The following is a 23,455-nucleotide window of genomic DNA, read 5'->3' on the forward strand; positions in this document are numbered from 1 at the left end:
GACTCTGAGTAAGATGCAGTCAAGTTTGCTGTCGATCAAAACTTCTTCTGCAGCTAGCCTCTGGCCCTTCATGCCTTTGACTATCTTGATAACATTCCAGTGTCCATTATTCCTCGTCAGTCTTTGAATATGGTTCAGGGAATCATATATTATATGGACCTCATCCTTCAAATTGATGAGGAATTTGAGCCAATCTGGAACAGCAGGGCGTTTAGTTGGTTCGGCATGTTCTGAAAGGCCATAAGGACAATACATGAATACCAGCACCTTTATTCTGGCATTTGAGGATGATATCTTCCTGGAGATGGTCAAGATTAAGGTTTATCGGTGTGATGTCAAGCTGTACATCATACCACCCATGAGTTGTTTATGGTGTTTGTGTTTGGGTGACATCTTCCTGCTGTACAATGCACTGAAGGTTTCAGTGCAGTGAATGTGGACATCCACTCCATGACAGGAGCTCCTGTATTCTGCCACTTGTGTGCATTAATTATCATGACCCTCAGTCTCCACACTTGCTGTATTGCCCAGTTTATAAGAAGGAAAAGAAGTTACAGAAGTATAAGTCCCTTCATTATTTATCCTACACTGAAGCTTGTCAGATATTTGACCATCTTCATCCTGTGTCTAAGACATCTAACTTTGCCTATATCACATACTTTCCCCTCCTCCCTCTTCCTTATCCCAGGCCCACTCCCTCTCCTCTTCCCTTCCCATGCATTTCCCATGGCTTCCCCTCTGGGTGCCATTCCTCCTTAACGGCTGGAGAAGTGTCTCCCTCGTTCAGGGCCTGCTGGTGATGGAGCCTCTTGCTGAGACTCCCCACAGGCCAGTTCCTTGTATACCACGACCTTTGCCTTCCTAATGGCAGTTCCACTATCCATTTTAGTCCTACTTTTGGCACTGTCTTTGCCATTGATCTTTTTCTCACTTCCCTTCCCCATCTCCCTTTATTTCACTGGTCATCGCACAATGACCTGTGCTTCCCATTGATTCTTTCATTCCTTTCCCACGTACTGGAGGCCAGGTTATCCCCTTGGGCTTTCCATTACATGCATTGGCCTCTGCATACATACCTCCCAGGTCATGTTTACCCAGTCTTTGTTGGATTGTATTGATGAAGTCATCTGAAGTCTCTGATGCGATTATTTGTGCCACTGATATTACTGTTCCCCACTCAATGCATGCCTTTTGCCAATGATGGCTCTGTGGTAGAGTGTGGCAATTGCCATTGCCTTCTGTGATCAGCATCAGGCCTTGCAATGCCTTAAGTGGCTCCTGTCCTCAACCAGTCTTATTGCCTTTAAATGCCTGCATGCCAAATCCTGTTACTTAATCGAACAGAGCAAGCAAGTGTGTTGGAAAAGGTTTGCTTCTCCCTAGAGTCTTCTGTCCCTTTGTGACAGGTTGCGCTTTGCTGGAAACCCTCCAAGGTTGCCAGTGGGCATTTTCCACCCATGGTCTTACCCTCCCATGTGATCTTTGTATGGATTCATTCGTTATCATGGAACACCTTGCAACTCACCTTGCAACTCATTTTGCAATGGCAGCCTCCTATCCAGCTGCCCTCCTCCGGAAACAGTGGGATGAAGCTTCCCACTTACATTTTACCCCTTGTCAGGCAGAATCCTACACTGAACCTTTTACTAAATGGGAACTTTTTCGGATCTCCTCTTCCCATGATAGTGTCCCTGGCCTTGATTCCATCCATAACTAATTGCTTCAAGACCTCAATCGTTTGCAACAATAATATCTCCTCCAGGTTTTTAACCATATTTGGCTCCAGGATGTTTTCCCCTCTCAACGGAGAGACAGTATAGTGGTTCCTGTCCTTAGGCCTGGTAAGGATCCATTGCCCCTTGATAGTTACTCTCCAGTCGGTCTCTTAGATCCCCTGCAAGTTATTTGAATGGATAGTGGCTCATCGGCTCTGTTGGGTCCTTGAACTCAGGACCTTTTATCTCCATACCAGTACAGCTTTTGAAAGCGACCATCTCTGATCGATCTTCTGCTTTGGTTGGAAACCACAGTTCAGCAGGTCTTTTCTCAGCACCACCATCTTGTTGCAGTCTTCTTCAATCTTTGTAAGACCTACAACACAGCTTGGCATCATCACATCATTACATCTTACTTACATGCCATGAGTGAGCTTGTCAGGTCCACCCTTTCAATTTTTATCCACCAGTTCCTATCCCATTAGTTGTTCTCAGTTTAGTTCAGCACCATTCTCAGCTCTCCATGAATCCAGGAGAATGTCATTCCATGTGGTTCCGTATTAATGTCCTCCTCCTCCTCCTCACTACTGCTAATGGACTTGTGGCCTCCACTGGACTGTTGGTCACCCTTGCTCTGTATGTAGATGATTTCTGTTTCTGGGCTAGTTCCCACACAGTGGAGCAACAGCTCCAGGTTACCATCCAGCGTGCTTCTACATGGACTCTCTCACATGGTTTCCACCTCTCTCCCCTCAAATCACGGATGGTGCATTTCTGTTACTGTAGTACAGTTCATGCTGATCTGGAGCTCTGCTTCGATGCCACATCCTAGCCATGGCCCCTAGTTCTCTTTCCTGGGTCTTTTTTTCAGTAACAAGCTTACTTGGTTGCTCCATATCTGCCATCTAAAGATTGTTTGTTTCTGTAAACTCAATGTCCTTCGCTTCCTAGCCCACACTTCTTGGAATACAGATCATTTGACTCTTCTCTGTCTTTACTGACCTAAGTTCTGTTCTGTCTGCACTACGGTTGTCAAGTTCGTGGTTGAGCTGCCGCTTCCACACTGATCCTTTTGGACTGAGTTCACTACTGCACATCCATTTGGCGACCACTGCCTAGCCCTCTCAGTAGTCTTCTGGTTGACACTGGGATCTCCACCCCCCCCCCCCCCCCCCCACCCCCCTGCCCCTTTTCGTTTTGGTTATCCCAGCTCTTGATTTCTTATGTGACTACTATCTGCTCTTTACCTGCACACCCCCCATACACTATTCCTTTCATGGCTTTGGGATGTCATTCGCCCTCTGTCTTCCAACTGCCTGCTCTCCGGTGGGTTCACTGGTTGGGCTCCACTTCATTTCCCTCTGCCACAATTCCCATTTCTGTCTTTGTTCTGTTCCCCACATTCTCTCCTGAATGCCCCTCCCCAACTCCAACTTCGATAGTTCCTCAGTCACAGATTTGGTTGGATCTCATTGGGGGACCGAATGCCTCCATCTCTTCCTTGCCACATGTGCAGTGTTTCCCATGGAACTGATGGTCATTTACCGGGCCTTCTACTTTATTAAACAGCCCTCCATCTCTTGAGTTTTGTTATGGACAGACTTGGTTAGTGGCCTTTAGGCTATTGCCTGGTGTTTTTTCAGCCACCCCTTGGTCTCTGCCATTCATGACCACCTCACTGATCTTGACCATGCTGCTTGTTCAGTTGATTTTCTTTGGGTTCCTGGCCATGTAGATAACCCTGTTTTGGGAGGGGCAGCTGCCTCTACCCCCCCCCCCCCCCCCACCCCCACCCATTCTCTGTGTCCTCTCCAGGGGCAAATTTGCAGGTTCATATCTCTTCACCAAAGTGGTTTGTCCTACTAAATTTAAGTATGTGGAATTCCTTCCAGAACTGGAGTCACTCGGTTAGCATTGATGTTGGTTTGGGAGACACTTGGCCTTGCCTCCATGTCAGCCAGGTTATCCCCATTCCCTTTTCATTGTGTTTTGTCTGGTCTTTTTTGTTATTTTGTTTCCCCTTTTCCTGTGTCCTCTTGTCCTAGTGTTGCCCAATTGTGTTGAGATCATTGTATGTTGTGGGGATTGGGATGAGTTGGTGACAGTGATGGCGACCTGTCATACATAGTGCCTATGGGTCACACTCTCCTCCCTCCTGTTCTTTGCTCTGCCTCTTTGCCTGGTTTCCTTTCCCATTGACTGGACTGTACTATTAATGCCTGTGGGTCACACTGTCCTCCCTCCTGTTCTTTACTCTGCCTCTTTGTTTGCCTGTTTTCCTTTCCCATTGACTGGACTGTACTATTAATGTTGCTCCTTCTGTAGTTTATTTGCCACCGTGGATCTTGGGACCAAGTACCTCACTGTTTGCCTCCCACCCTCCTACCTCCCCTCCCTCCTCAGTCAACCAACCAACCCTCCATGACATGTCTATGCACATCTCCATCATACATGGGCCAGCCAACAGCTGATGCTGGCTTGGGCAGTCAGCTTCACCAGACCAGCTCACATTTCCAAGTCCACACACATGAACTTATAATGACACAATGGATGAGCCATTTCCCAGGCTCCGTGGCAGTGGTTCACAGCCATGGCAGCACTGCCATTATCCTTCTGTATCAGTGTGAGCTTCTAACCTCGTAGTAGTAGATGCTTGTGATAGTTCATCAGAGATATGTGCCATTGGCACCGTTCACTCAGGGCCACATAGTGCTAACTCAGGCACAGAGTGGTGAGTGGTCTAAACAGTGTCAGCAAAGCAGAACGTAGACGTCAAATGGACATCTTCGTCAAATAGCCATCCCAAGAAATTGCAAAGTGAAGTTGGCACTGCTAGATCACATGCTTGCAGAAAACATATCATTTGCATTGCAGCACTACAATGTTGTAATTCAGTACAAAATAAAATATGTTGTATCTTGCAGTGTAATTTATGTAGCCACCCCTGGCCAGCACTACCACCTTCACAACCTGCCATTGCACCAGCTGGGAGAGCTAGCCTTCTTGACAGCCAAATGTGTTTCATCATCATATTTATCTGAAGCTGTATAATTTGTTTTACACCTATTGTGGAGTAGTTGCTCTATCTTTATATATCATGAAGGGTCCATCCCATCATGAATTGTTCTACTAGGTGCATATACAAGGTGTCTCACCTAGCTCTGCCACCTCAAATATCTCTGAAAGAACAATAGATATTCAAAAACGGTTTTCACCAGGATGAATGTACTGCAGGAGCTTAGGAAACCAAATACTATGCGAAATTTTCAAATGTAAAAAATACTATTTTCAACACAGACTTGCGTACTTTTAAATGGACACCCCCTGTTATTTCGTATGCAATCAATAGCATGAAAAATCACAAAAATAATGGTGTTGGTTTCACCACAATATGCCAATTACATCCCAAGAAATTGCAAAGTGAAGTTGATGCTTGAAATAAATGAAGTGCACAGCTAGCACACGTTGTGAAACTAAAGCCTGCACCTCACGCTGCCTATGTCAGGTCTCACACAATGGGAATGTATGCACAATCCACTAAAATAAACAAGTAATACGTGCAACACAAAGTTGTGTTTTTCAAATAATAAATGTGTGTTTATTCTAGCAAAATGACAACTAGAGCTACAATTAGAGATAACACACTTGAATTCACTTTCCTGCTAAACATATTTACTAGTGCCCTGTTGCCAACAGAAACTGTATTGTTGTGCATTACATCCAGCATAGAGAATACACCCACATCTTGACCAATGAAACTGTGTCAGGTCAACACATGTTTGAAGTTCCCTCCGTTTGCATCAACACACATTTGCAGACGGGTAACTTGAGAGTGTTGCACAGATTGTAGAGTTTCTACAAATATTGCCGCACACGCTGCAGTAATACGATTCTGCATATCCTCTACTGTTGTTGGGGGTTCTTGATACACTCTGTCCCTCACTGTGCCCCAGAGAAAGAAGTCTAATGGCGTCAAGTCGAGAGACTGTGGTGGTCATCGCACAGTACCTCCCTGCCCCATCCACCCATTTGGAAATGTCACATCTAGAACATATCTGGCAGCTTTTACATTGTGTGCGGGACGTCCATCATGTTGGAACCACATTGATAGATGAGTTTCCAATCCTAGATCCTCCATGACGAGCACTAGTGTGTGTTGAAGAAATAATGCATATTACTGTCCATTCAATGTTCCACGATAAAAATGTTGTTGTTGTTGTGGTTTTCAGTCCTGAGACTGGTTTGATGCAGCTCTCCATGCTACTCTATCCTGTGCAAGCTTCTTCATCTCCCAGTACCTACTGCAACCTACATCCTTCTGAATCTGCTTAGTGTATTCATCTCTTGGTCTCCCTCTACGATTTTTACCCTCCACGGTGCCCTCCAATACTAAATTGGCGATCCCTTGAAGCCTCAGAACATGTCCTACCTACCGATCCCTTCTTCTGGTCAAGTTTTGCCCCAAACTTCTCTTCTCCCCAATCCTATTCAATACTTCCTCATTAGTTATGTGATCTACCCATTTAATCTTCAGCATTCTTCTGTAGCACCACATTTCGAAAGCTTCTATTCTCTTCTTGTCCAAACTATTTATCGTCCATGTTTCACTTCCATACATGGCAAAACTCCATACAAATACTTTCAGAAATGACTTCCTGACACTTAAATCTATACTCGATGTTAACAAATTTCTCTTTTTCAGAAACGCTTTCCTTGCCATTGCCAGTCTACATTTTATATCCTCTCTAGTTGGACCATCATCAGTTATTTTGCTCCCCAAATAGCAAAACTCCTTTACTACTTTAAGTGTCTCATTTCCTAATCTAATTCCTTCAGCATCACCCGACTTAACTCGACTACACTCCATTATCCTCGCTTTGCTCTTGTTGATGTTCATCTTATATCCTCCTTTCAAGACACCATCCATTCCGTTCAACTGCTCTTCCAAGTCCTTTGCCGTCTCTGACAGAATTACAATGTCATCGGCGAACCTCAAAGTTTTTATTTCTTCTCCGTGGATTTTAATACCTACTCCGAATTTTTCTTTTGTTTCCTTTATTGCTTGCTCAATATACAGATTGAACAACATAGGGGAGAGGCTACAACCCTGTCTCACTCCCTTCCCAACCACTGCTTCCCTTTCATGCCCCTAGACTCTCACAACTGCCATCTGGTTTCCGTACAAATTGCAAATAGCCTTTCGCTCCCTGTATTTTACCCCTGCCACCTTCAGAATTTGAAGGAGAGTATTCCAAGTCAACATTGTCAAAAGCTTTCTCTAAGTCTACAAATGCTAGAAATGTAGGCTTGCCTTTCCTTAATCTTTCTTCTAAGATAAGTTGTAGGGTCAGTATTGCCTCACGTTTTCCAACATTTCTACGGAAGCCAAACTGATCTTCCCCGAGGTTGGCTTCTACTAGTTTTTCCATTCGTCTGTAAAGAATTCGTGTTAGTATTTTGCAGCTGTGACTTACTAAACTGATAGTTCGGTAATTTTCACATCTGTCAACACCTGCTTTCTTTGGGATTGGAATTACTATATTCTTCTTGAAGTCTGAGGGTATTTCGCCTGTCTCATACATCTTGCTCACCAGATGATAGAGTTTTGTAAGGACTGGCTCTCCCGATGCCGTCAGTAGTTCCAATGGAATGTTGTCTTCTCCGGGGGCCTTGTTTCGACTCAGATCTTTCAGTAGTCTGTCAAACTCTACACGCAGTATCATATCTCCCATTTCATTTTGATCTACATCCTTTTCCAATTCCATAATATTGTCCTCAAGTACATTGCCCTTGTATAGACCCTCTATATACTCCTTCCACCTTTCTGCTTTATCTTTTTTGCTTAGAACTGGGTTTCCATCTGAGCTCTTGATGTTCATACAAGTGGTTCTCTTATCTCCAAAAGTCTCTTTAATTTTCCTGTAGGCAGTATCTATCTTACCCCTAGTGAGATAAGCTTCTACATCCTTAAATTTGTCCTCTAGCCATCCCTGCTTAGCCATTTTGCACTTCCTGTCGATCTCATTTTTGAGACGTTTGTATTCCTTTTTTGCCTGCTTCATTTACTGCATTTTTATATTTTCTCCTTTCATCAATTAAATTCAATATTTCTTCTGTCACCCAAGGATTTCTACTAGCCCTCGTCTTTTTACCTACTTGATCCTCTGCTGCCTTCACTACTTCATCACTCAAAGCTACCCATTCTTCTTCTACTGTATTTCTTTCCCCCATTCCTGTCAATTGCTCCCTTATGCTCTCCCTGAAACTCTGTACAACTTCTGGTTCTTTTAGTTTATCGAGGTTCCATCTCCTTAAATTCCCCCCTTTTTGCAGTTTCTTTAGTTTTAATCTACAGGCCATAACCAATAGATTGCGGTCCGAGTCCACATCTGCCCCTGGAAATGTCTTACAATTTAAAACCTGGTTCCTAAATCTCTGTCTTACCATTATATAATCTATCTGATACCTTTTAGTATCTCCAGGCTTCTTCCATGTATACAGCCTTCTTTTATGATTCTTGAACCAAATGTTACCTATGATTAAGTTGTGCTCTGTGCAAAATTCTCCCAGACGGCTTCCTCTTTCATTTTTTTGCCCCAGTCCATATTCACCTACTACATTTCCTTCTCTCCTTTTTCCTACTACCGAATTCCAGTCACGCATGACTATTAAATTTTCATCTCCCTTCACTATCTGAATAATTTCTTTTATTTCATCATACATTTCTTCAATGCCTTCCTCATCTGCAGAGCTAGTTGGCTTATAAACTTGTACTACTGTAGTAGGTGTGGGCTTCGTATCTATCTTGGCCACAATAATGTGTTCACTATGCTGTTTGTAGTAGCTTACCCTCATTCCTATTTTCCTATTCATTATTAAAGCTACTCCTGCATTACTCCTATTTGATTTTGTGTTTATAACCCTGTTGTCACCTGACCTGAAGTCTTGTTCCTCCTGCCACCGAACTTCATTAATTCCCACTACATCTAACTTTAACCTATCCATTTCCCTTTTTAAATTTTCTAACCTACCTGCCCGATTAAGGGATCTGACATTCCACGCTCCGATCCGTAGAACGCCAGTTTTCTTTCTCCTGATAACGACATCCTCTTGAGTAGTCCCCGCCCGGAGATCCGAATGGGGGGACTATTTTACCTCCGGAATATTTTACCCAAGAGGACGCCATCATCATTTAATCATACAGTAAAGGTGCATGCCCTCGGGAAAGATTACGGCCATAGTTTCCCCTTGCTTTCAGCCGTTCGCAGTACCTGCACAGCAAGGCCGTTTTGGTTAGTGTTACAAGGCCAGATCAGTCAATCATCCAGACTGTTGCCCCTGCAACTACTGAAAAGGCTGCTGCCCCTCTTCAGGAATAATGATAAAGATAGGGATCTACAATACAGTTACCAACAATACCGCACCAAACTTTGACACTCTATTGTCATTGATGAGCAACTTGGTGAATCCAGTGGTGATTTTGCACGGATCAATAGTGCATGATCCATAGATTCACATTACCATGATTTGTAAATGAAGCCTCATCTGTAAACAACATATTGCTTAGAAATACTGGATTATCTTGCAACTGCTGAATTACAAAATGACAGAATGCAATGCAGGATTCAAAGTCATTCTTGTACATTTCTTGGTACTGTGAGAGTTGGACCAGTTCAAGTAAGGTACGAATCAAGAAGGGGCTAAACTATCCCCCTTTAGGAGTGTCATCAATGAAATATGGGCCAATGATATGTTGTCATACAATACCACACCATACATTAACACTCGACTGACATAGTATGTCAATCATATTACAATTACTGGCAGCGTGAGGTGCAAGCTTGAGTCTCAGGACATTTGCTAGCTGTGCACTTCATTTATTTCAAGTGTCAACTACGCTCACAATTTCTCGGGATGTAATTGACGTATTGTGATGCAACAAATACCATTATTTTTGTGATTTTTCATGCTATTGATTGCATACAAAATAATGGGGTTGTCCATTTAAAAATACACAAGTTTGTGCTGAAAATAGTATTTCTTTATGTTTTAAAATTTTGCACATTATTTGTGCAGTAGCCACCAGAAAGATCGCGGGCATCGCATATCGGCACGGTGCGTCACGGGCAGTAGTTGCCGCAAGTAGACTCCCGTCCACCAGAGGGCACGTGAGAATTTAGATGTGACCTCTGCCAGCATAACAACAACAACAACAACTCAGGCAGCACGGGCTGTGCTCAGTCAGTTAACATCGGGCATGCCTAGGACACAGTCTCGGTCTACGCTAAGTGAAGTGCGATGTAAACGTGAACAGTGTTACTACACAATTGGCAACGAGTAGGGTCGTTCTTTCGCGTGTTGCGTCGTTGTTCCGGTTTCGCAGCTTCTCCACGGCATGGAGGATTTAGTGTGGGTTTTGGTTGAGCAGCAGACGGAGCTCATGGCCACCATGAAACAAGTGCTTCTGGCGTTGCTCTCCACGCAGTCTGCTCCAGCACCATTCCCTCTTTCCTTTCCCCCATATGACGAGACGGCGGAGGATTGGGACGCATATGAACATCGTGTTCGGCAGCATTTCCAGGCGTTTCATGTTGCCGATGCAGAGGTATGTCGTGCTCTCTTCTTGTCTTGGATATCTCCCTTGCTGTATCAAGTTTTGCGGCAGCTAGCGCCGTTGCAGGAACCCTCGTCCTTGTCTTTTGACGCATTGTGTTCATTGCTGTCTTCATATTATTGCCGCCGCACACATGTTGTGGCAGCTAGGGTCAAGGTCGATCAGTGCAAGAAACAGCCCCATCAGTCTTACCGGGCGTGGGCCGCTACCCTGAACGGTCTTAGTCGCAAATGTCATTTTGTCACGGAGCAGTCGCAAGAGTCGTATGCCCACGTTATGGTTCGCGACGTCATTGTTCATTCGGCCCCTGATAGGGAGGTCCGGCAACAGGCCTTGGAGTTAGAAGACCCTTCCCTTGAGGAAGTCCTGTCCATCGCTCAATCGTATGAAGTCTCTCACGCCGCAGGTCAACAGTTGGAAGCGTGGCGCGACGTCGCGGCGGTTCAGGGCGGCACGTCCGTGTCCTCTGTGTCCGGGGTGGATGACGTGCGAGCGTTACATTCCGGCCGTTACGGCCGCTCCCACACGGTGCGTAAACAGAATTCCGGCCCCTCATTATTGTAAGGAAGCCCTCGGGAAAATTACGTCTTTTTGGTGATTTCAAGGCCACCATTAATTCCCAATTGGTGGTGGACACCTATCCTTTGCCTCGTGCTGATGAATTGTTCTCCGGTGGCAGGAGGCCAATATTTTTGAAAATTGATCTTTCGGAGGCTTATCATCAGATACCACTTGATGAGTACTCCAAACGGCTGGCGGGCGTCAACACCCTGTTTGGCCTTTACCAATACCAGCAGTTGGCCTTCGGAATATCCAGTGCCCCAGCGATATTCCAGCATTATCTTGAGCACGTCATGTCGACAATCCCTCATTGTATTAATTACCTGGATGACATAATTGTCACTGGCTGCAGCACGAAGGAACACTTGCACAACCTTTGCACCCTCTTTCTCAAATTCAGGTCTGTGGGCTTTTGTTGCAACCTGCATAAGTCAGACATTTCCAACTGTACATTGAGTATGTGGGCTACACCATCTCTCAGCATGGCGTCCAGCCACTAGGAAGTTTGGTCCAAGGTATCGTCAACCTTCCTCAGCCTTCTTCGCTGAAAGAGTTACAAGCTTTTTTAGTGAAGATAGCCTATTACCACCGGTTCATTCCCAGGGCTTCCACCATAGCCCGCCCCCTGTACTGCCTTCTGGACAAGGGTGTTCTTTTTGATTGGTCGCCTGCATGCGAGCGAGCGTTCACCTCGTTGAAGGGCCTCCTCACGTCAGCGCCTCGTTTGGCTGCTTTTGACCCCCATAAACCATTGGTCCTGGCTACAGATCGCAGTATGGGATGAGGGTGGCCCTGGCCCATCACAACGCAGATGGTTCTGAGCAACCCCTGGCGTTTGCGTCTAAAACTCTTAGTCCTGCACAGCCCCATTACTCCCAAGTGGAAAAAGAGGCTTTGGCCATTGTCTACCCTGTTACCAAGTTTCACCCTTTCTTGTATGGCACGAAGTTTTAGTTAATCACTTACCATAAGCCGTTAATATCGTTATTTGGCCTCGCCTCTCAGATTCCGGATAGGGCGGCCCACAGACTACAGAATTGGGGCTTTTTCCTCTCTAAGTATCATTATGACATTCATTGTCCCCTACCGGACAGCATGCCAACGTCGACACTCTTTCCCGTCTTCCGGTGGGCCCAGATCCTACGTTCGATCGAGAGGAGATTATGTGTTTTCATTTGGATGTGGCATCCCGACAAGCGGTTGATGGCTTCCCGATCACTAGTTCTCGAATCGCCAGGGAAATGGCAGCCGATCCGGTTCTCCGGCAAGTAGTTCGCCTCATTCAGCAGGGGTGGTCATCCCGCCCTCCAGGCTGGGCCTTGGACCCTCTTCATAATTATTTTATTCTACAAGATGGCCTCTCGGTCTTGGAAGGAGTTCTCCTTCTGGCTGCCGAGGATACAGCTCCTCGTGTGGTTGTTCCTGCAAGTTTACGAAGGGAGGTCCTCACGCTATCACATGCAGGGCACTGGGGTGTTTCCTGTACTAAAACCTTGGCTCCCAGACACGTGTACTGGCCAGGTATTGACAGAGAAATTGTGCACTTGGTGGCCACCTGTTCCCAGTGTGCAACAAGCCAACAGACATCTCCCAGGGCAGCGTTCTCTTCTTGTCCACCTGCAACCCAAGTGTGGGAATGTGTTCACATCCATTTCGCAATGGCTTTTGGCTCATTGTCATTGATGCTTATTCCCGATTCCAATATGTGGTTCGCTGCTCCTCAACCTCTTCAGAAGTTGCAATCCAGGCATTAGCAAAAATCTTTTCTGTGGAAAGTCTGCCAATCACCCTGCTCTCAGACAATGGACTGCAGTTTCTTTCGCAGACCTTCCAGGATTTTTCTCGGCGTTTCGGTATTCGGCACATTCGCTCTCCCCCCTTCCATCCACAATCGAATGGGGAAGCCGAGTGCATGGTGCGCACAAGATGCAGATGAAAAAGTATGTCCAGGAATTTCCTGCGGAGGAGGCATTGACGTTTTTCCTGACGGCCTACCGGACCACACCAATGGGAGAACGCAGCCCCGCAGAGCTCCTCCATGGGTGCCACTCTAGGACTCTGCTGCACCTCCTCCAGCCGGGTCCTCGCCAGTCTTTGCAAAACGGAGTGCCTGGCTTTCCACAGGGTATGTCGCAATCCACGTTGGCTACCGGCAGTGGTCCTGCGCCAAAATGGCCGCCGGCTATATACCTTGCAGGCAGGGGACCGGGTGGTACGTCGTCACCAAAATCAGCTACATCCACGTGTGGGCACCCACCCTCCAACCTCTTGGACACCGGCTTCCCCATTGCCGGCACCCGTGTTGGTTTCTCAGGGGACGTTACCACCTTTCCTCGCTGTGACTCTGCTGCACTGCAATGGTTCTCAGCCTTGGCAGCCTCCAGTAGCTCCAGCACCGGCATCACCATCATTAGCGATGCCGCAGCGAGAGCCGGCCCCCCTCATACGCCCAGTTTCTCAGGAGGCTGGTTCACCTGTGGTCGTCCCTTCCCCATCGTCTCCTCCACTGGGTCTTGCCCCTCCCAAGGTGGAACAGGGTCCGGAGTTCAACAGCTTGTCACCCATTCTGTCCCGGGCTCCGGTGGTGGGACGAAGGGGGCCTCTTTGTTGGGTCACATGCAGCTGTATTCGAAGGTTCCAGCTCGAGGCTTGGCAAATCCCCTCGACTCTGGCCTTCCAATGGATGTGGAGGTCATCGCTCCTGCCCGACGCTCCATCTTCTGACGCAGTGGATCACAGTGGCTTCACCCCCCGAAGGAGGAGGACTGCAGTAGCCACCAGAAAGATCGCGGGCATCGCACATTGGCACGGTGCGTCATGGGCTGTAGTTGCCACAAGTAGAGTCCCGTCCACCAGAGGGCACGCGAGAATTCGGATGCGACTTCTGCTGGCGTAACAACAACAACAACTCAGGTAGCACGGGCCGTGCTCAGTCAGTTAACATCGGGCATGCCTAGGACACAGTACTGGTCTATGCCAAGTGAAGTGCAATGTAAACGTGAACAGTGTTACTACAGTTTGGTTTCCTAAGCCCCTGTTGTACATTCATGCTGGTGAAAACCGTTTTTGAATATCTATTGTTGTTCCAGGGATATTTTAAGTGGCAGATTAGGTGAGACACCCTGTATATCCAATATTTGGTCAACTATTTTCTAAACCTGAGCCGTTGTTCCTCTACATGCAGTTGGCCAGAGCTTAAAGTGTAGAGTGCCCCCTCAAGATTTATTTATTTGTTTATTTATTTATTGGAGACATAGGCAAAATACATTGTATGGATCAGATAAAATTGTATTACATACCCTGATAAGTATACATTGTTTACTAACCTGCATTTAGCAAATTACAATTTTGCATAATAATATTATAGGCTATTTCATACTAAATTACACTCCTGGAAATGGAAAAAATAACACATTGACACCGGTGTGTCAGACCCACCATACTTGCTCCGGACACTGCGAGAGGGCTGTACTAGCAATGATCACACGCACGGCACAGCGGACACACCAGGAACCCCGGAGTTGGCCGTCGAATGGCGCTAGCTGCGCAGCATTTGTGCACCACCGCCGTCAGTGTCAGCCAGTTTGCCGTGGCATACAGAGCTCCATCGCGGTCTTTAACACTGGTAGCATGCCGCGACAGCGTGGACGTGAACCGTATGTGCAGTTGACGGACTTTGAGCGAGGGCGTATAGTGGGCATGCGGAAGGCCGGGTGGACGTACCGCCGAATTGCTCAACACGTGGGGCGTGAGGTCTCCACAGTACATCGATGTTGTCGCCAATGGTCGGCGGAAGGTGCACGTGCCCGTCAACCTGGGACCGGACCGCAGCGACGCACGGATGCATGCCAAAACCGTAGGATCCTACGCAGTGCCATAGGAGACCGCACCGCCACTTCCCAGCAAATTAGGGACACTGTTGCTCCTGGAGTATCGGCGAGGACCATTCGCAACCGTCTCCATGAAGCTGGGCTATGGTCCCGCACACCGTTAGGCCGTCTTCCGCTCACGCCCCAACATCGTGCAGCCCGCCTCCAGTGGTGTCGCGACAGGCGTGAATGGAGGGCCGAATGGAGACGTGTCGTCTTCAGCGATGAGAGTCGCTTCTGCCTTGGTGCCAATGATGGTCGTATGCGTGTTTGGCGCCGTGCAGGTGAGCGCTACAATCAGGACTGCATACGACCGAGGCACACAGGGCCAACACCCGGCATCATGGTGTGGGGAGCGATCTCCTACACTGGCCGTACACCTCTGGTGATCGTCGAGGGGACACTGAATAGTGCACGGTACATCCAAACCGTCATCGAACCCATCGTTATACCATTCCTAGACCGGCAAGGGAACTTGCTGTTCCAACAGGACAATGCACGTCCGCATGTATCCCGTTCCACCCAACGTGCTCTAGAAGGTGTAAGTCAACTACCCTGGCCAGCAAGATCTCCGGATCTGTCCTCCATTGAGCATGTTTGGGACTGGATGAAGCGTCGTCTCACGCGGTCTGCACGTCCAGCACGAACGCTGGTCCAACTGAGGCGCCAGGTGGAAATGGCATGGCAAGCCGTTCCACAGGACTACATCCAGCATCTCTACGATCGTCTCCATGGGAGAATAGCAGCCTACATTGCTGCGAAAGGTGGATATACACTGTACTAGTGGCGACATTGTGCATGCTCTGTTGCCTGTGTCTATGTGTCTGTGGTTCTATCAGTGTGATCATGTGATGTATCTGACCCCAGGAATGTGTCAATAAAGTTTTCCCTTCCTGGGACAATGAATTCACGGTGTTCTTATTTCAATTTCCAGGAGTGTATTATTTTAAAATTAAAAGGATAGAGTGCTAAAAATGGCACATTGTGTTGCATCCAGACACAATGAAATGACTGTTACACACTGAACTTTCTCTCAAAGCCTTCTTTGAAAAGGAAAACACACAGCCATTCACACAAGCAGCACATCTCGTGCACACACGACTGCAGTCTAAAACTGCTCTGGCCAGAATTCTGTCCAGAGGTTGTGGTCATGTGCATGTGAGGTGCACTTGCTTTTGTGTGTGTGTGTGTTTGTGTGTGTGTGTGTGTGTGTGTGTGTGTGTGTGTGTGTGTGTGTGTGTGTTTATTCCTTTCTGAAGAAGTCTTTTCATTGTGCCTATCTGTAATTCAGTGCTTCAACTTTACAGTGAGTAGCAATCTATCCTTTTCATGATATTTTTGACATTTCAACTGGGACTTTCTAATGTTTAAATTACAATTATTTTTACATCATTTATGCTACATGTACTTGTACATGCAAGTTACATTTCTTTTTGATACAGTAATTGCATTCCAATTAGTCTTAAACTATAGTGCACATAGAAACATTTATACTAAAGCAGCAGTTTTCCATCAAAAAAGTTTTGAAAGATTTATTAAAAGAGTTTTGTTATTTATCTTTCTCAAGTTTAAAGAGCCAATGGGCATGCCACAGGGGTAAAATTGATTCCCAGCAGATCACTGAAGTTAAGCACTATTCTGCTTGGCTAGAACTTGGATGGGTGACCATCTGAGTCTGCTGAGTGCTGTTGACCAGTGGAGTACACTGAGCCCTTGTGAGGCCAATTGAGGAGCTACTCAACTGAGAAGTAGTGGCTACAATCATGAAAGCTGACAATGGCTGGGACTCCGGTGTGCTGACCATCTGTCTCTCCATATCAGCATTCAGTGACTCCTATTGGCTCGGTCTGTCAGCACTGTTGGGGTTTCTGTGTCCTGTTCAGATGGAGAGTTTCTGTGATATTTGAGGGGTATTTGTCCATTGCTCTTCGTCCCACATAAGATGGCTTTGATTTGTATTTCATGATCATGTGCATGGGCTCACAGAAGAGGTTCCATTTCTTTGCATCATGGTTCTTTTGTCTTGTTATCTTGAGTATTGGGAGTGTGTTCGAATTTTGTCTGCCAAAAGAATTTGTATAGATGTACACTGGGTCTTGTTAATATCTTATGAGTTTTAAATGCTTGCTTCCTGATTCTTTCCATGTAAGGTTGGCTGTCATTCTTATTGCTCTTTCTTGTTGTAATTTGAATAATCTATTAATGCTTGTTTTGGAGGTGCCTCCTCGCAAAATTATGCCGTAACTTAATCTTAAATGGATTAGTGTGTAGTATATAATTTTCATAATATTTATTTCATGTAGGTACCTGAGTTTGTGCAGCACATATAGGTTTGAGCTCAGTTTCCCATTTATGTATTCTATGCACTTATTCCAATTTACATTGTCATTTATTATTATTCTGAGGAATCTTACATATGTGGAGTGTTGATATCTTTACTATGAAAGTTTTGTTGTTTGAAATTTAGACAAAATGTTTCAGTAATGTTGTTACACACATTTATGTCAGTAAATTTTTGGAGAGCATTATTTACTTCTAAGTTGGCTTTTATTTCAAGATTTTCATTGTATTTATCCATAAACAGTAGAATTATGCTATAGTTAATTATGTTTGGATTGTGATTTGTATATAAAGTGAAAAGCAATTGGCTAAATGAATAGTTGCGGGACAGAGAAGTGTAGAGTTCTTGCTTCAGATCTTATTCCCCTCCCCCAAGGTATGACAGGTTCCAGTTTCCTGTATTCTCTCTTATACCACATATTCCTAATATTTTGCAATCTACACAGTCAAATGCTTTTGCAATTTGCATGAAAATGCTGAGAGATGAAACAGCCCTTTGGATACACTTTTAATATCTTTACTTATGTCTTGACCACACTTTTGTTTTTCTTTCAACTTTGTCATTTTCAAAAGCTACAAAATCTAACACACAACTGGTATCAGAAGATATGAAAACATGATACATTTCACCATAGATACACTCTGTTTAGTCCAACTGGCTTCCAAAATTTTGCCTTGGTAGCTGTTTGCACTTGTCTCGCGAATGAGAATGTTGACGTGTTATGATGTATCTAATGATTTTATATGTCTGACATAACACTGGTAAGCTAGGAAGTCATATTCTAGTAATTGTAATATGTCTCTTATCAGTAGTGAAATGGATCATATTTTCATATCTTCTTTGGATCTTATGCCAGTACTTCAGGATCTCTTGCAGCTATCATTATGTAAATTGGATGGAAAGTCTCCTGGTCTAAAAAATTGTTATTTTTTATTTGGTGCACTGGGAATTGTGGCTCTTGAAGTTTATTACGGCGAGCTGAGTTGCCTCTTTGTGTATTTGATGAATGGAATGCTGGTCGTCTATCCTAAAGAATGTTATTTTTTTTAAAACAGATTACCTATCTTATCATTTCTCAACTTTTCTCTTTATTTCAGGTTAAGCTACAATATAACTGAGGAAGCAACAGCTTTCTTCAAAGTAATTATTCTTCTTCTAATCTTGATAAATTTGGCTACCATAAGCAGATTCAGCATCAAGTTACAAGGGCACCCATATGATAGTTTGTAGGGGGGAGCCCTAGACCTTGAAATATGCAATATGGTGACTGAATCTGTTTTGATAAATATATTTTCACCGTCCTGTTTTCCTTTTTGTAATCATTCATAACAAGTATTTAGGTACTGTATTGTACACATTTGTTGTTCTTCTATTTTATTTTTTTCCCCCCCGCAGATGATCTTGTTTGCAGTTTACATCTTGGAGGCTGCTATAACGTGGTAGGGCACAAACAGCCAAAATTCTTTTATGCATGGAATATTGAAGAAGTGGTTAATTTGTATGGAGAATATAATACAAAGAAAGTTTATTCAGCAACTCTTCCAAAACAAATTTCATACTTGTTGGACCTATTGAGGTAAATCACTTAATAAAATAATATTTTCTTATAGAGGCAATAGATCACATTTTGAAAATGAAAATCATGCCAATTCTTGTAGATACACCAATACTAAACCATGGAATAATTTTTAATTTAAATGTGAATGTCAGTGATATGAAAATAGTAGTCTAAAAGAATCAAAAAGTAGTTGAGTGTACCATTGATGGATATTTCCTGTGCTATTATGGTATTATTATAGCATACATAGAACATACAACTTCCAGTTTTCGTGGCATACAACAGCATACTGAAGCAATAACTACATGTATTTACTTTAGACACAATGTAATATTTAACATCTATAAATTTTTCAAATAAATCAAATGGCCTTTAACTGAACCAATACAAAGTATTGACAATACTATGAAACATTTCAAGTACATTTTTATAGATTTTTGTTTCAATTTTCAACTCTTAGTAATATCAAAGCTGTCCAGTTTACCAGTGGAGAAAGACGTGTAATTTACATGAATTTTACATACTTCACATGTAACTCAGTCAGAGAGTGATACCCAATTTTTTTTCAGTTATGATTCTGTGACAGTGATATAAGATCAGGAAATGTATCATTACATACCCAAAATGCATTACAAGTATAGAATAATGATATACTAAGTTACCAGATTATTGAATGAAAATAAGGGTGAAAACAGTTATAACAACAACAACAATAACAAACCTGCAGCATAAAAAGATAACTTTATTGTGCATATATCTTTGTAATAATAGGCAAGGAAAGTGTGTATTGGCAGAGATATAGGACTTTCTTCTTTCACTTGTGTCTTTGTCCCACAGTGTCAGCAGGATCAGCATTGTTACAACCGAATTTGGCATAGTTAGTTTGAAGGGTGGCCAGATGCCCTCCCTGCCGCCACCCCGTACCCCTCCCCCCAACCCCCCCCCCCCCCCCCCCCCCTCCAGGACAGAATCAGTGTACCCCAATTGTCTAGTGTAAATCATGAAACAGTGCAAACGTGTTTCAAACGTCTGCAAGTCATGTAACTGAGGTGGAACGCGGGGACCAGCCCATATTAACCTAGGGGGATGTGCAAAATGCCTAAAAACCACATCTAGGCTGGCCGGCACACCGGCCCTCGTTCTTAATCCACCAGGCGGATTCGATCCGAGGCTGGTGCACCTACCCGAGTCCAGGAAGCAACGTATTAGTGGTCTCGGCTAACCTGGCAGGTAGGTATAGGACTTTCATGTGAGAAATATTTGGAAAAAAGTATCTGGGATAACTAGATCAGGTACACACACATCTCCTCTTTATGTGAAGAATTTGTCATACTTTTCAATTAATTTTGTTAGCTGCAACAACCCAATCAGTTGGATCTGAAGTACCCACATAAGAATAATACTGTCTACTTTTCTACATAAGACAGTTAAGTGCAGCTAAACTATTGCTATAGGAATTTGTTAATATAAAGGATTTCATCATAAATTTTATAAGTTGTGGCTTTTCAGTAAGAGTCTTCAAATCTTATGAAGGTCCATCAAAAATGTGTTTTTAGAATGCTGTGGCCTACACATTTGAGCTTGCAACATATGCTTACCTCAAACACAATAAAAGATGATTGTAAGAAACCAACTATCTTTTAAATCACAGCATGATGGTACGCTGCAATACAGTTTAGAAAACATACACAAGACTGCCTGCTGGAGCTGGTAATTGGTGTATAAGAAGCATTTTCCCCCAGAGTGTTGCTTGCTATTGCTGCAGGCGATAGAGGCCCTTGACCAGAGTTGGTGGCATCTAGTAGCTGAATGGCGTGCTATTCAAATGAATACACATATCAACATGTGACGTGGTAGTGGTGGCTGATACTACTCAAATGAGCATGCATATCAACGAGCACCATGTTAGTGCTGGTGGAATAGCAGTAATGTGCAGGTTACTTCACCCCTCCTCCCCTGGGAGTGAAGGGAGGCCAGATGCTGGCTCCTCTGCAGCCTGCTCATGGTTGACACATTCTTATTGTCTGGAGCAGTTGTTGTGGGTGCAAACGGTTCCCAGTCTAGCTGAACCAGTGGGTAGTAACAGAAGTGGTGCGAGTGCCAACATGTGCACCTTCTGTCCTCTCCAGGAGAGCCGGCAGATGACCCCTGCACCCTGTAGCCATCAGTGTAGGCAGCATCTGCGTTATCGTAAGAGGAGGTTGTTTTGGCTTAGGAGGCACTTGTGGGAGCACATCGGGCTCAGACTAGAGTTCCGGGCACAAACCATGATGACGTTGGTCCTGCTGCAAGAAGCCTACCTGTTAACAGTACTGGAGCAGCATCTGTGGCTGCCGGCCCTGCAAGAGTTCAGCTGGACTCTCGTCCCCAATTGAAGTCCTTCCGTAAAAACTGAGAAAGAACTTAAGGGCCTGCCCTGCCACAAATTCTGTGACATATTTGCGCATTTGCTTCTTGAAAGGGGACACAAAGACACTTTGCCTTGCAACTGTACTGTGGATGAAAGGGAGGCATCATGATGTATTGAATACCATTGTGTGAGCAAAAATCAAAGGCATCAACAACCAATAATCAAAAAGTGTCCAAAAAAAGGTCCAACACAGTCGCTATCAATTATTTCCCAAGGTAGTGTGGGCACTGGCAGATGCTGCTGGTTAGAATGACACCATCTAAGAGGGTAAAATGGTGACAGAAACCACAGAGGTTCCACAATGGGTCAGATGCCCAGCTCAACAGATGGTGAGGCCACCAATGTCGTATCATGTGCAGTGCTTGTTTAAACACCAGGTCTGCAGCTACTGCTGAGTGCAACTGTATAACTGGTAGTGGGGAGACCATCAGTAGTCTGTCTTGCTTCTGTATCAAGGTGAAAACACAACAGTTCTCTTCCTGATCCACCAACAGTTTGGGCCTCAGGGCAGTGAACACAATGTGTCCACGTTTGCATGCTGTGATGTAGGGTGTATCTCAATGTTGTAATTATATATAGACAAAGGTAAGGCTCAGCATTGAAGGTGATAGTTGGCTTTGTCAGGTAAAGCACATGAAGTGTGAAACATTATCTATGGCTAAAGACACCATATAAGAATAATAGAAATTTTATAAGGCATAAATGACTGAAAGGGCTTCTTTTTCAACATTCATATAGTGCTGCTGTTGAATGTTTTGGACAGAAAAGTGATAGGTTGCACAAAACCATTTGTATGATGAAGGGCCAGAACTGCTCACACCCCCAGACTGGGACTCATCCACTGCCCAGACGAAATGTTTACCATGCTGGGTGGCTTCGAGGCAAGATAGGAAGTGTAATTTGTTTTTAAGTTGCAAAAATGCATACTCCAAGACCAGCGACCACTTGAAAGAAACGTCTTTGTGAAGTAACTGGTGCAGAGGGTGAGCCAGTGTGGCTGCATCCAGAATAAACCTATGATGATATGCTATTTTACCAAGGAACTTCTGTAGCTCTTGCAAATTGGTCGGAGGAGGCAAAGCCATAATAGTGGCAAAGTGCTGTTCCAGCAGTGGGACACTGTGCCTGGAAATTTCATGACTGAGATACAAAAAGATGGTTGAAAAAATTGGGGCTTATCAAGATTACACCTAAGGACTGTTGCAAAAGAGCAGTGAGAAAATGGGGGTTATGTAAGTCTTCCTCCAGTGTAGTGCCTGTTACTACAATATTGTTCAGGTAATTTATGCCACAATACTACAAAGGACGTCTGCCATAAGTTGCTCCAAAAAGCATTGAAAACTAGCTGGGAGAGTAGCCACTCCAATCATTAAATGTTGATACTGATAAAGGCATGGAACTGTTTTGTGCATCATCTTATGGAACCTAAAGATTGGCCAAAACTAAATCAGTTTTAGAAAGATTTAGCCTCCAGTCAATTGTACAAGTAATTCATAAAGTCAAGGCAGAGGACATGTGTCAGTAACAGGCTGCATATACAGCAACTTTAAAGTCTCCATGAAGTCTGAGCTGACCCAATGATTTTTGTACAGTCACTAATACATAGCTCAATCACTTGTTGAAATTGATCCAATGATGTCTAGTGATGTCATTTGATCCGATTCAGATTTAACTTGTTCATGTAAGGGCACAGGTAAGGGCCATGCCTCGAAAAAATGTGGCAGGGTCTGAAAGTTTATTCGTGACCCTAATCCCTCTGAAAACAAATCCAAAAATTTAGAACAAAATAAATATAGGTCTTGATAAGGGACCTGATCTGACACAAGACGCACAGTATCAGTAACAGAAAATTTACAAAGCGGCAAAAGCATCTAATCCAAACAAATTTTAATATGTGATCATAACAATCACAAATGTGACAGGACAGACTACAGATTTGTAAGCTGTGCTGCCAGTAAATTAACCAAGAACAGGAATATGCTGTTCATTGTAGCGTACCAGATGACTTTGATGGGAGCCAATAGCGAGGAGCCCAGGCATGCTTCCATTTTAAAACTAAGGAGCAAAATAGCTGCTCCAGTGTCCAGTTGTAGTGATAACAGTTGGTTCAGGACTGACACTTAAATAAAGAGCTTATTCTGGCCTGCGAACAATGATGAATTACACTGAATCTCAATGTGCATTTGTTCTAAGAAAGCCAGAGAATGACAAACTGATGCAATGTGTCATTTTCTGTGGCACTTCTGGTGTAATGTATTCATGAAACAATTATGACAATAACCAGTTTCTGTTCAGTTCTGTAAAAATTTAGCTCAATGAAACTTCAAATGAAACACATTTTTGATAACAACATTGCTGTATTTCACCATAATCTTGAATATGAAAAC

General features: G+C 44.3%; 1 protein-coding gene across 1 annotated transcript in view; it reads left to right on the top strand.

Moving 5' to 3' along the window:
- LOC126278988 (minichromosome maintenance domain-containing protein 2-like) overlaps window positions 1-23,455 on the top strand; it is a 247,361-nt gene that overhangs the window by 61,544 nt on the left and 162,362 nt on the right. The window contains exon 2 of the mRNA XM_049979294.1: window positions 18,496-18,676. Within this exon, the coding sequence (XP_049835251.1) occupies window positions 18,496-18,676 (181 nt within the window). The remainder of the gene's footprint in view (window positions 1-18,495; window positions 18,677-23,455) is intronic.

This window comes from Schistocerca gregaria, chromosome 6, assembly GCF_023897955.1.
Source record: "Schistocerca gregaria isolate iqSchGreg1 chromosome 6, iqSchGreg1.2, whole genome shotgun sequence".
Taxonomy (NCBI): domain Eukaryota; kingdom Metazoa; phylum Arthropoda; class Insecta; order Orthoptera; family Acrididae; genus Schistocerca; species Schistocerca gregaria.